A 13,836-nucleotide genomic window follows, 5' to 3' on the forward strand; every position below is an offset into this window, starting at 1 on the left:
GCAGGCCCTACTGTAGTCAGCATGTAGAATCACAGCAGTTTAGGGTGTAGCCTACTAACCTGTTTTACTGCAAAAGCAGCTCTTTAGATTAGGACATGCTGACCTGTCTTACTGCCAAAGCAGCTGTTTAGGATAGACAGCTAGCTAGCGAGCTAAAGTTAGCCAAGGTCACTGGCTGAGCTTTAATCAGATGTATGTGCCAAACTGGAATAACACAGTACAATATGAATGCCATACAGAATAGGCCTAGTTGTCTTGAGTGGTAGGGATTGAGAAAAGGAAATTCACCACCACAATCCAATTTCTCAAACAGATACTCATGTTAAAAAGATGGTAAAAGTTGTGTCAAGTACTGACTACACTTTTTCACTAAAGTTAAAGTAAAGAAGTTGGCTCTGACATATACTTAGGTAAAAAGTAGCCATTACTACCTGTTGAACCTCACAACATATTAATACATTAATACAAAAAGACACTATAGACACGCAGCGCATTCGCCACAAATCCTTTTTTAACACTGACAGTTATAAACATGTCCCTCATGGCTGATCAGGAACATACCTCTCATATATGGCCATGGCTGATCAGGAATATCACTATTCACAACTGACTTTGGTCTCATCCATAACGTACTTTTTTTTTTTACACAGTGAAAGGAGAACAGATAAGTGTAGAACAGAGTAGAATAAAGCAGAGCAGAGTACTATAGAGTGCAGTAGAGTCGTAATCAAGTATTCATCAATGATGCTAACTTTTTGAGTGATTCGTTTTTGCAAAAAACAAAACAAAAAACTAATGAACTAGAAAAACAAAACTTTATAATGTTGTGTTGTGTGTGGAAAGAAGTTTCCCAAAATGTTTCGAAAGGTAGAAAAAATCTAGTTGTCATCAATTATGCCACCTTTTTTTCAAAACCCTTTTTGGAGACCTTTTTTTTTCAACCTTTCACAGTGTTTTGAAAGGCGTTTTTTTGTAACTTTTTTTCGACACAAATTCTTTCAAAATATTTGATGAGAATCTTCAAGTCACGTTGTTTTTAAATAAAGTAATTCCTGTATTGTGACACGTGCGGCTTGTGACATGAGAGTGAGAAACAGACGGAAAGAGGGAGACCAGAGATTTTGTTTTTGAAATGTTTAAATAATATTTTTGGAAAAAAAGGTTTTGAAAGGTTAAAAAAATCAAGCTGTCATCAATGATGGCAACTTTTTAAGTACAACTTTTTTTCGAGAACTTATTTTAATTTATTTTCACCCCCCCCCCCCCCCACACACACACACAGACACACACACACACGCACACACACACACACACACAGAGGCAACAGGGGAGGTCACACCTGGAAGCCTTCTGGTTTAGTGGGACAACAAGATTCACCCTGAATCACAATGACTGTATCCATAGAGACATCACTATGACTGTCATTCATCACCATTCATGTTCAATCCATATATAGAATAAAACATACCTCTTTCAAAAGTCAACTGGGCTTTTAATATCATGTAGAAAATAAACACACACATATCAAAAGCATTTCATCAAGTGCAGCACATTAAAGCAAACAAAACATAACAGAACAAATTAAATGCAGAAAATAAATAAACATAGTCCTCATCTGTTCCAAGATGGAGTTTAACGCTGATCCAAGTCCATGGTTCCCATGGTGACCATGTCTTCCAGTCGGCATGGTAACCAGCAGAGCAGTCCATCTCTGGGCCTGTACCTGTTACAGTGCATGTACGTGTGTGTGTGGCATTTGGATGTGTATGGTGTATATGTGTGAGTCAGTGTGTCTGTGGTGTGTATATGTGTGTGTATGTCTGTGTATATATGTGTGTGTATCTGTGGTGTGTATATGTGTGTGAATCTGTGGTGTGTATATGTGTGTGTATCTGTGGTGTGTATATGTGTGTGTGTCTATTTGAGGACCAGCGTAGCCTCAGTGCCATCCTTCCTCTTCAGGTACAGGCCGTGGGTCAGGTGATACTCTCTCCTCAGGAACGCATAGAAGTAATCTGACACCAGCAGGATCTGGACCACAACAACAACAACATCATCAATAACAACAACATCATCGTCATCAACACCAACAACATCATCATCGCCAACAACATCATCATCGTCAATAACAACAACATCATCATCAACAACATCGTCGTCGTCGTCAATAACGACATCATCATCATCGTCAACACCAACAACAACATCATTGTCATCAATAACAATATAATCAACAACAAACTCATGAGTGAGTGTGTATATATGTGAGTGTGTGTGTGTGTGTACCTGTGCCACGTTGAACAGCAGCGTGATGGCGTAGTAGAAGTTGGAGTTGGCGCTGCCAGCATAGATCCACAGGTGCCAGAGGACAGGAAACAGGGCAGAGCAGGCAAGGAGCACACACGATACCAGGAAGATGTTCCTGAGAACTGACACGCACACACGCACAGACACACACACGCAGCAAGGGAGGGTTACATGTAGGTGTGGGGAGTGATATAAAGGTGGTGTGTGTAAGGCAAGCGTTTGTTGTCTGGTTTCACCACCATTGTGGGGACCAAATGTCCACACGAGTATAGTGAAACATGAAAACCTTGACCTTTCGCTGGCCCCGTAACTTGAAATGCTTTTTTTCCCAGGGATAGAATTAGTGTTAGGAGTTTGAGGGTTAGGTTCCAGGTAACACAATTCTAAATGGGAGTCACTGGTCATGGTCTAGTACGATAGAAAAAACGACTTGTGTGTTGTGGCAACCGCTGAGAGTCAGATGGCAGTAACACATTGAAGAGGTGGCAGAAAAAAACTGATGTGTGTGTGTGTGGTAGGTGCTTGTGTGGGAGGTGTGTGTGTGTGTGGTAGGTGTGTGTGTGTGTGTGAGGTGTGTGTGTGTCTCACATCTGTACAGGTGTGTCCAGGCAGGCAGGAAGGCCATGTAGAGAGCGATGTCTCCCACTGTGGGGTAGGACTTGAAGATGGAGATCACAGCGATCTGCATGAAGATCAGAAACACCGGGTGCTCCCTGGGAGGGAGAGGAAGTGGTGAGTGTAGGGGTGTAGAGAGGGAGGGTGTAGGGAGACAGAGATGAGTAGAGGAGTGTAACTTACATTACATTTACATTTAGTCATTTGTACAGTAAGTACAGGGACATTTCCCCCGAGGCAAGTAGGGTGAAGTGCCTTGCCCTAGGACACAACATCATGTGGCACGGCGGGGAATCGATCCGACAACCTTCTGATTACTAGCCCGACTCCCTCACCGCTCAGCCATCTGACTCCCTGACTTACTTGAGTTTGATGGAGAGAGGAATGGTGTAGAAGAAAACGTTGATCTGGAAGACGCAGATGAAGAACAACCGGAAGTGTTCAAACATCTCAGCAAAGAAATACCAGAAGAGTCCGATGTTAGGGGTCAGGTCAGGGACAGACAGGCTGGGGGAGGGACACAAACACACAGCCAACCGCACACGCACACACAATAAATAGCCTTTTCATCCATATTCCATTACAGAGTGGAGATCAACACTGCTGCCTCGACTCCCAGAATGACTACATCTATTCATCCTTAGAGAGAGAGGAGAGTAGGAGAGAATGAGAAAGAGGGAGAGAAAGGAGAGGTAGAAAGAGAGGGAGAAAGAGAGCAAAATGAGTCAGAGAGCTAGGATAAAGAAAGGGACGAAGAGACAGAGAGAGACAGAGAGAGAGAGAGAGAGACAGAGAGAGAGAGAGAGAGAGAGAGAGAAAGACAGAGAGAGAGACAGAGACTATCCGGTGACTCACATGAAGCCGTAGACGGAGGGCAGGAAGTCCCAGGACCCGAGCAGGAAGAAGGAGAGGCAGATGAGGACAGACAGGCTTCCCAGGAACACAAACACGTACTGCATGGTGAACACCCAGAAGCTGCTACGATGCACGTTCACCGGGATGTACAGCCTCTGCAGACACAACACACAGTGTGAACGAGTGTGTGTGTATGTGTGTGCGTATATATATATATATATATATATACAGTGCCCTCCAAAAGTATTGGAACAGTGAGGCCAATTCCTTTATTTTTGCTGTAGACTGAAAACATTTGGGCTTGACATCAAACGATGAATGTGAAACCAGAGATCAACGTTTCAGCTTTTATTTCCAGGTATTTACATCAGGATCTGATGCACAAATTAGAAAATATCACCTTTTTGTTCGAACCCACCCATTTGTCACGTGAGCAAAAGTATTGGAACATGTGACTGACAGGTGTGTTTTGTTGCCCAGGTGTGTCCTATTACATACATTATTCAATCAATAAATACCACTGAATGTCTACACTCAGGTTCAGATTGGGTAAGATAGGTTTTGTCTATGCAGACTGTATTCAGAGGTGAAAACAACATGAAAACCAGAGCGCTGTCTTTGGGTGAAAAACAAGCAATTGTGAGTCTTAGAGAAGATGGAAAATCAATCAGAGCCATTGCAGAAACATTGGCCATAGCCAGTACAACCATTTGGAATGTCCTGAAGAAGAAGAAAACTACTGGTGTACTAAGTAACAGACGTCGAACAGGTAGACCAAGGAAAACATCAGCAGTTGATGACAGAAACATTGTGAGAGCTGTAAAGAAAGACCCTAAAACAACTGTTAGTGAGATCAGCAACAACCTCCAGATGGCAGGAGTGAAGGTATCACTATCTACTGTTCGCAGAAGACTTCATGAACAAAAGTACAAGGGCTACACCAGAAGATGCAAACCACTCATTAGCAAGAAGAATAGGAAGGCCAGGCTGGAATTTGCCAAAAAGTACATAGATGAACCTCAAAAATTCTGGGACAAAGTTTTATGGACTGATGAGACAAAGATTAACTTTTACCAAAGTGATGGAAAGGCTAAAGTTTGGAGAAAGAAAGGAACTGCTCATGATCCCAAACACACAAGCTCATCTGTGAAACACGGTGGAGGTAATGTCATGGCTTGGGCTTGCATGGCTTCTTCTGGGACGGGCTCATTAATCTTCATTGAGGATGTAACACATGATGGCAGCAGCAAAATGAACTCGGAAGTCTACAGAAACATTTTGTCTGCCAATTTAAGGAAAGATGCAACCAAACTGATTGGCAGAGCCTTCATCATGCAGCAAGATAACGACCCAAAACACACTGCCAAAACAACAAAGGAGTTCATCAGGGGCAAGAAATGGAAGGTATTAGACTGGCCAAGTCAATCTCCAGACTTAAACCCTATAGAGCATGCATTTTACCTGCTTAAGAGGAGACTGAAGGGAGGAACCCCAAAAAACAAACAACAACTGAAAGAGGCTGCAGTGAAAGCCTGGGAAAGCATCAAAAAGGAAGAATGCAAAAGTTTGGTGACGTCAATGGGTCACAGACTTGCTGCAGTTATTGAAAGCAAAGGATTTGCAACTAAATATTAAGTCTTATTCACTTAAATATGTTTTAAGTATATCTGTTCCAATACTTTTGATCACATGACAAATGGGTGGATTCAAACAAAATGTGATATTTTCTTAGTTGTGCATCAGATCCTGATGTAAATACCTGGAAATAAAAGCTGAAACGTTGATCTCTGGTCTCACGTTCATTATTTGATGTCAAGCCCAAATGTTTTCAGTCTACAGCAAAAATAAAGGAATTCGCCTCACTGTTCCAATACTTTTGGAGGGCACTGTATATATATATATATGTGTGTGTATATATGCGCAGGGGTTAAAGTGAAAAGAAATCCTGAGCCTGAACTTTTTCTGAGGGGGAGGGGGGGGGAGGGAGGGGGGGGTTGGAGAGAAACGCTTTTTTGTCTTCTGCTAGTTTTCTAGACAGGGTGACCAGTGGCTAAGAAATTGTGAATGACAAGTCATGTTCCGCAATAAATTTGCAAAAACATATTTCTAAGTCGCAGACACGGTCAGTCATAGACAACGGTGTGTCAGCTGGAACAGTTGCTCCCGGCAACGTTGTGGTAAGTTTGAGTGCACGGGCAGTGGCTTTATGACATGATGAGAAAGCACTTCCTTACCGCTGCTGGCTTATAGGAGCTTCCTCAAGCAAAACATGCCGAAAGAAGCACCAGGCTCTCAGTTTCTTGCACCAACTGCCAAAAGGCTCGCCGTCTCTACCTTCTTCTATCCACGCCCAGAGTCATTTATTCAGAGTCCTTTATCTATAGGTAGGTTATCATCCCCAGGCTTCATGAATTTGCGCTCCATGCTTTCACCAAAAACGCTAACGTGACGTATGGATCTCATTCACACTGTGTTGACAGGACCCGCCCTGCTCTGCTTCTGATAGGCTTGTAACGGTAGTTATAGCTGCGTTCCTCTCATATGATTGGTAGGGGAAATCAATTGACTCAAATGTTAAACAGCATGCAAGGTCCCCCCAAAATAATTCTCACATGGCCGCACGCCGTGTATCTGGCCTGTGTGTGTGTGCGTGTGTGTGTGTCTGAGTGTGTGTGTCTGAGTGTGTGTGTGTGTGTGCGTGTGTGTGTGTCGTTGCTTCAAGCCGAGGGGCGAGGGGTTCAAGTTCAAGTCTTTTATTTGTCAGGTGCACAGAACAACACAAGGTTAGACTGGGCACTGCAATTTCTTAACACAAGACAACGCAAGCACCTGTGTGTGTGCATGTGTGTACCTGGAGAAGATACAGCAGTGCCGGGGCGAACAGAGTCAGAGGGTAGATAGACTGGTAGGTGGCCAGAGCCAAGAAGATGCCACTCAGCAACGCACTTCCTGGAAGCAGACAGGCAGACAGACAGACAGACAGACAGAGAGACAAGCAGAGAGGCAGACAGAGAGACAGACAGTCAGACAGAGAGAAGGAGAGATGTTGATAATGTCTGTTCAGCTTGGCTGCTCAGGAGGGAAGCTCTGACCTCTGATGGTGGAGAGGATAAAGAGGGCGATGACAGCATTGTTCAGCCCACAGGTTGACTTGGCTACACATGACAGGATGGTGAATGGGTTCAACAGGTAGCTAGGAGACAGAGACGCAAAACATTACTGAACATTTTCAGTAATACTCCTAACATTGATACTCCTAACATTGATACTCCTAACATTGATACTCCCAGCATTGATACTCCCAGCATTGATACTCCCAGCATTAAAACAACATTAATACTCACAACATGGCGACCTTGAGGGGGATGTAGTGCATCTGTCTGGGGGTGCGTATGAGTTCCAGACAGTCTAGGGGGTAGCGGTCGGCCTCCAGAGCATACTTCTGCTTCCTGAACTATACATCAGCACAGGACCACACATACTGTTATACTGGGACCACACATACTGTTATACTGGAACCACACATACTGTTATACTGGAACCACACATACTGTTATACTGGAACCATATCCAGATTTAGACTGGGTTAAACAGGTTAGGATCAGACTGGGGTTGAGTTAAGTGTAGGAGTTAGCCCGGGTTAAACAGGGCAGGGTTAGCCCGGGTTAAACAGGGCAGGGTTAGCCCGGGTTAAACAGGACAGGGTTAGCCCGGGTTAAACAGGGCAGGGTTAGCCCGGGTTAAACAGGGCAGGGTTAGCCCGGGTTAAACAGGACAGGGTTAGCCCGGGTTAAACAGGGCAGGGTTAGCCCGGGTTAAACAGGACAGGGTTAGCCCGGGTTAAACAAGGCAGGGTTAGCCTGGGTTAAACAGGGCAGGGTTAGCCCGGGTTAAACAGGGTAGGGTTAGCCCGGGTTAAACAGGGTAGGGTTAGCCCGGGTTAAACAGGGCAGGGTTAGCCCGGGTTAAACAGGGCAGGGTCAGCCTGGGTTAAACAGGGCAGGGTTAGCCCGGGTTAAACAGGACAGGGTTAGCCCGGGTTAAACAGGGCAGGGTTAGCCCGGGTTAAACAGGGTAGGGTTAGCCCGGGTTAAACAGGGTAGGGTTAGCCCGGGTTAAACAGGGCAGGGTTAGCCTGGGTAATCTCAACTCCTCACCACATGCTTGTTGTAGTCCCTCACAGCCAGGTAGAGAGCCACAGCAGTGATTCCATCTGCTAACTGGAGACAGGGAGGGACGAGAGACACAAGACATGAGAGAGAGGGGGGGGGACGAGAGACACAGGACATGAGAGAGAGAGAGAGAGAGAGAGGGACGAGAGACACAGGACATCAGAGAAAGAGGGGGGGAGGGGAGAGGGAGAAGGACAGAGGAGAGAAAGAGAACATGAGAGGGAGAGAAGGAGATACCGAAGAGATGGGGGATGCAAAAGAGAGAGAGAGGGAGGGTGGGGGCAGAGAGGGCTGGTGAGGGCAGAGAGGCAGGGTGGGGGCAGAGAGGGAGGGTGGGGGCAGAGAGGCAGGGTAGGGGCAGAGAGGGAGGGTGGAGGCAGAGAGGGAGGGTGAGGGCAGAGAGGGAGGGTGGAGGCAGAGAGGCAGGGTGGGGGCAGAGAGGCAGGGTGGGGGCAGAGAGGCAGTGTGAGGGCAGAGAGGGAGGGTGGAGGCAGAGAGGGAGGGTGGGGGCAGAGAGGGAGGGTGGAGGCAGAGAGGGAGGGTGAGGGCAGAGAGGCAGGGTGGGGGCAGAGAGGGAGGGTGGGGGCAGAGAGGCAGGGTGAGGGCAGAGAGGGAGGGTGAGGGCAGAGAGGCAGGGTGGGGGCAGAGAGGCAGGGTAGGGGCAGAGAGGCAGGGTGAGGGCAGAGAGGGAGGGTGGGGGCAGAGAGGCAGGGTAGGGGCAGAGAGGCAGGGTGAGGGCAGAGAGGGAGGGTGGGGGCAGAGAGGGAGGGTGAGGGCAGAGAGGCAGGGTGAGGGCAGAGAGGCAGGGTGGGGGCAGAGAGGGAGGGTGGGGGCAGAGAGGCAGGGTGAGGGCAGAGAGGGAGGATGGGGGCAGAGAGGGAGGGTGAGGGCAGAGAGGCAGGGTAGGGGCAGAGAGGGATGGTGGGGGCAGAGAGGCAGGGTAGGGGCAGAGAGGGAGGGTGAGGGCAGAGAGGCAGGGTGGGGGCAGAGAGGGAGGGTGGGGATGCTGGACAAATGAAACAGTAGACTTGCTGTTCTTAATGTTGCCATGTCCTATCAGCAGAGCTGCAATATTGTAGTTGAGAGTTGTCAGGAAACATAAAGGCCACTCCATAACCGCTCCGCTAATTACAATTAGAACTGTACACATCTGGCCCTTGAGTTGGCCTATCCGCTACACTTACTCTGAGCACTATCTGTATGTTAATTGGATAACAGCGTCTACACAATAAGCACACGTAAACTGTGTGGCGTGCCTGCCTGGAGACTCACCATGAACGCAACCTCCGCATAGTCAACCAGGAAGTGGAAGAGATAGATGACCAGGGGAGTCTGGAGGGGAGGAGAGGAGATGTGAACACCCGCACAGTAAAACCGGGACGCTACTGCCGAGTGAAACAGCATTGGAGGAAAGGAACACTGACCTCATGGAACACATCTCCGGAGTAGGGAGAGACGCCAAGATCCAGCAGAGCAAGACCCTCCACAACTACAGGACACATCATCATCATCATCATCATCATTATCCACTTCCAGTCTGTATGGTCCACATGCTGACTCAACCTAGCACGACTTTTTTCAAGCAGAGAATGTCCCTGTACTTGCTGTAGGTCGCTCTGGATAAGAGCGTCTGCTAAATGACTAAATGTAAATGTCAGCACTAGCGATGCTATGCACTTAGGATAATCGATATCGACATTTAAACGAATGTCATTCATCTTAAAAGTTGCTCTGGTCGTATCACCAGATACGCGTAAGTATTGTAATACTACTTTTTACTGTAAGCTAACTTGATGCAGGTTTGATGGGTTGTCGGCTAGACACCTTTATCCAACCAGGGTGTCCAATTTTTTTGTAAGACTAGAGTCTTTACTGAGCTAGCAACATGACATCTGGCTAGCTTGACTGACAACCCGTGCGGAGGCACCAAGCCGCGCTACCTGACAAAACGCTTCTGCGTGACAGACAACCTACCTCTCTTCCAGGCATTTAATGGAGAAACCACTTCAACCCTTTCTGATATTAGGTCGGCAATACTCGATCTAAACAATAATGCTCTAATTGTGACTGCAACAATCAAAAGCAGTGCTAAGGGAGCCGCCATCTTTGTAATGAGGAAAACTACGCCCTGCGTTCAGAGGATCATGGGAGATGGAGTTCTTCCACACTCGCTTTTCCAGCCTGCGGCCAGGAGATGGCAGACTTGTCTAAAATTAAGACGTTAACACCGTAGCGCCGTGTTATTTGCGAAAGAGAGAGATTAACCACTGAGATACAAGCCACCATCACTGCACAGATGCCCTCCAACCACACACACACACCACACACACACACGCACAAACACACGCACACACCTACCAACTGCCGGCAGAGATAGTGGCTGTGGCTGGGGCTTTAGATGCTGGCATGAGCGTTCACAGGAACAGGAATAGCTGACAGAAACGCAGTGTTGGTCTCATCGTGCTAGTCTCTCTGTCCTCAAAGAGACTAAAAAGTTGGAGGAAAATAAGTTTCGGAGAAGCGCTGAAGGGAGAGAACACGGAGGAGCTGGAGAACACGCTAGCCAAGAGCAGAGAAATAGAGCAGTTAGAGAGACGGTGACAGAGATCATGGACGGAGACAGAGAAACGAATAAAGGAAAGAGTAAAAAAACTGAGAGAGCGAGAGACAGGGGGTTCATTTGTAATATAATGGGAACGGCAACAGACAATTAATTATACATTACAGCGATACTAAGACTGGGACATGTTTTACATTTAATTTGTCGATTGTCCAGAAATTATCAGAATGGAGTAGAGACGCATGTAGAGATGAAATAACTCAATTTTCTACTTCATTATAGAAACCACAACACCATGTGACCTAATCAAGTCACTTCCTCAAATAGCCAGAGATGACAGAAGAGTCCTGTTAGCCAGGTGGGTGAGACAGGCACCTGGAGAGTTGGTGTGCGTGTGTGTGCGCGTGTGACTGATTGAAAGGGTTTGTGTGTGTGTGTATTAGGGTTAGTGTGTGTATATGTGACTGAGAGGTTTAATGTGTGTGTGTGATGTGAAAGAAGTACATAAGACAATAACACAAAGACAGTGACTGAGAGGGTTAGTGTGGGTGTGTGTGTGCGTGGGTGCGTGCGACTGACTGAAAGGGGTTTGTGTGAGTATGAGGGTTAGTATGTGTGTATGTGACTGAGAGGTTTAGTGTGTGTGTGTGTGACTGAGAGGGTTAGGGTTAGTGTGTGAGTTGCTGTGAGGGTCAGGGTTGGTGTGTGTGACTTGGGGTGAGGGTTAAGGTGTGCTGCTCTGAGGAAGATGTTGTTAGCAACTTCCTGTCTCTGATTGGCTGTGTGAGGGTTGCCTAATGATTTCCTGTCATGGACGTTTCATCTCAAAGCTGATAGCTCTGTATGCAGGGAACCACAACAGTAATGAGCTGTATCGATTCCACATGATGAGATGCAGCATGAGTATTATGGATGAGGTCATACCAGAGCTTATCACACACCTGAACAACATGCCTATAAAAAGATCAACCTGAACAACATGTCTGTAGCATGATTGACACGTGTTATTATCACTGAGGAGTGTGGTTGAGTTGCAACCTTTAACTTGCTGACCCTAACCCTAACCGAACCCCAGCGTATACCTCTGCCTAAATAGTAGTAAGGACAAGCAGTCTGTAAGGAGAGAGGATAGATAAGCAGTCTGTAAGGAGAGAGGAGCAGGCTGTAAGGAAAGAGGAGCAGGCTGTAAGGAGAGAGGAGCAGGCTGTAAGGAGAGAGGAGCAGGCTGTAAGGAGAGAGGAGCAGGCTGTAAGGAGAGGATAGAGAACCAGCCTGTAAGGAGAGAGGAGCAGGCTGTAAGGAGAGGATAGAGAACCAGCCTGTAAGGAGAGAGGATAGAGAAGCAGTCTGTAAGGACAGAGGAGCAGTCTGTAAGGAGAGAGGATAGAGAAGCAGTCTGTAAGGAGAGAGGAGCAGGCTGTAAGGAAAGAGGATAGAGAAGCAGCCTGTAAGGACTGAGAGTGAAGGTGCAGCCTGTGAAGTGAGCAGAAGGACAGGCTGGTGTTGAGGACAGGCTGGTGTCGAGGACAGGCTGGTGTCGAGGACAGGCTGGTGTTGAGGACAGGCTGGTGTCGAGGACAGGCTGGTGTTGAGGATAGGCTGGTGTTGAGGACAGGCTGGTGTTGAGGACAGGCTGGTGTCGAGGACAGGCTGGTGTTGAGGACAGGCTGGTGTCGAGGACAGGCTGGTGTCGAGGACAGGCTGGTGTCGAGGACAGGCTGGTGTTGAGGACAGGTCTGCAGGGTAGTTCTAGGGTCACCTGACTGCAGATCAAGAGGTTGCAGGTTCAAATCCCCTCTGATCTGTCCAGCACTTGGGATCAAGTCTCTGCTAAATGAACACATTATAGTACAATGACATCACTAAGCGCAGGATCTAATAGGTCTGCAGGCTAGCTAAACCCAGACTATCCCAGAGCAGGACATGAGCCAAATTGAAAGACAACACAGGAATCTTCCAGATGAGATTCCTCATTACTGATCCCTCCCTCTTACCATGTCTCAATGAGCAGCTGATTCAGAGGAGGGACTGGCCCTAATCACAGCCCACAGGTCACATCCCTTTTCATAATAGAACTGTCACAGCAATGCTCCTCTCCCTCCCCCTCTATCTCCCCCCCTCTCTCTGGCCTGTCTCTCCTTCACTCCCTCCCCATCTGGTCTCTCTTTCTACTGCCTGCCTGTCTGCCTGTCTATCTGTCTGTCTGTCCGTCTGTCTGTCTTTCTGCAGCAGAGGAGTTCAGAAGGATGAGAGGGTTGCCGCAGGCTGCTTTCTGGAAGCATGATGGAAATATTCCACCAGAGGAAAAAATGTGTCCATGGCCTTGTCTGTCCGGGGGCAGAAAGGTTAAAGGTTTGAATGAAGAATTTAGAGGATTTATCTGCATAAATGACTCATATAGCCCTATTCTAAGAGTGCATGCACACACACATTCTCTCACATACACAGAGATATCTGATATTGTGAAATAAGTTTTTATCAATTTGATGTGGTTTACGATCAGCAGAGCAGCATGTTGAGGGAAGACAGGGTTGTAATAAATCTACTGTGCTGGGTGAACCAGACTCTGGTGTTTATGTACAGACAGACAGGTAGGCAGGCAGGTAGGCAGGCAGACAGATAGGCAGGCAGACAGACAGACAGACAGACAGACAGACAGACAGACAGACAGACAGACAGACAGACAGGCAGACAGACAGGCATGCAGGCAGGCAGGCAGGCAGGCAGGCAGGCAGGCAGACAGACAGATAGGCAGGCAGACAGATAGGCAGACAGACAGACAGACAGACAGACAGGCAGACAGGCAGGCAGGCAGGCAGGCAGGCAGGCAGGCAGGCAGGCAGGCAGACAGGTAGGTAGGCAGGCAGACAGATAGGCAGGCAGGCAGGCAGGCAGACAGATAGGCAGGCAGACAGGTAGGCAGGCAGGCAGACAGATAGGCAGGCAGGCAGGCAGACAGGTAGGCAGGCAGACAGATAGGCAGGCAGGCAGACAGGTAGGCAGGCAGACAGGTAGGCAGGCAGACAGGTAGGCAGGCTTGGAGTCAGGCAGGCAAAAGACAGGTATGCTTGGAGGCAGGCAGATTCTCCCTTATCCTCCCTTTTCTCTCTCTCTATCTCTCTCTCTCTCTCTCTCTCTCTCTCTCTCTGTTTAAAGATCAGAGCTCTAATCCTCTCGATGCACCTACAGTGTCTATTATTAATTATTAAACCTTCTCATTGAATTGGACTGAAACCCCTCAACTGACAAACCATCAAAGTGGTGAAGGATTATACACTCACGCAGAAGGTAAGCGCACACACGCACTCCCATGCATGCAATCTCTCA

The 13,836-nt window shown here is 47.5% G+C and overlaps 1 protein-coding gene across 1 annotated transcript; it reads right to left on the bottom strand.

Annotated features, from left to right (window-relative positions):
- Positions 1-1,475: 1,475 nt before the first annotated feature.
- pigu (phosphatidylinositol glycan anchor biosynthesis, class U) lies at positions 1,476-10,080 on the bottom strand. Its single transcript, XM_047025163.1, has 12 exons — positions 9,924-10,080; positions 9,374-9,438; positions 9,222-9,281; positions 7,935-7,997; positions 7,122-7,231; positions 6,870-6,970; positions 6,629-6,726; positions 3,778-3,932; positions 3,286-3,429; positions 2,896-3,020; positions 2,287-2,429; positions 1,476-2,031 (listed from the first exon to the last, which is right to left on the bottom strand). The coding sequence occupies exons 1-12, from the start codon at positions 10,051-10,053 to the stop codon at positions 1,918-1,920; spliced, it is 1,308 nt and encodes a 435-aa protein (XP_046881119.1). The 5' UTR covers positions 10,054-10,080; the 3' UTR covers positions 1,476-1,917.
- Positions 10,081-13,836: the final 3,756 nt, after the last annotated feature.

The sequence above is a fragment of the Hypomesus transpacificus genome, chromosome 9, assembly GCF_021917145.1.
Source record: "Hypomesus transpacificus isolate Combined female chromosome 9, fHypTra1, whole genome shotgun sequence".
Classification (NCBI taxonomy): Eukaryota; Metazoa; Chordata; class Actinopteri; order Osmeriformes; family Osmeridae; genus Hypomesus; species Hypomesus transpacificus.

Coding starts and splice junctions, on each gene's coding strand:
- pigu (XM_047025163.1), bottom strand. CDS start 10,053: ATGGCGGCTCCCTTAGCACTGCTTTTGATTGTTGCAGTCACAATTAGA. Junction 7,998..9,221: donor ATGCGGAGGTTGCGTTCATG/GTGAGTCTCCAG, acceptor CCCTGTCTCCAG/TTAGCAGATGGAATCACTGC. Junction 2,032..2,286: donor TGCTGTTCAACGTGGCACAG/GTACACACACAC, acceptor GTTGTGGTCCAG/ATCCTGCTGGTGTCAGATTA.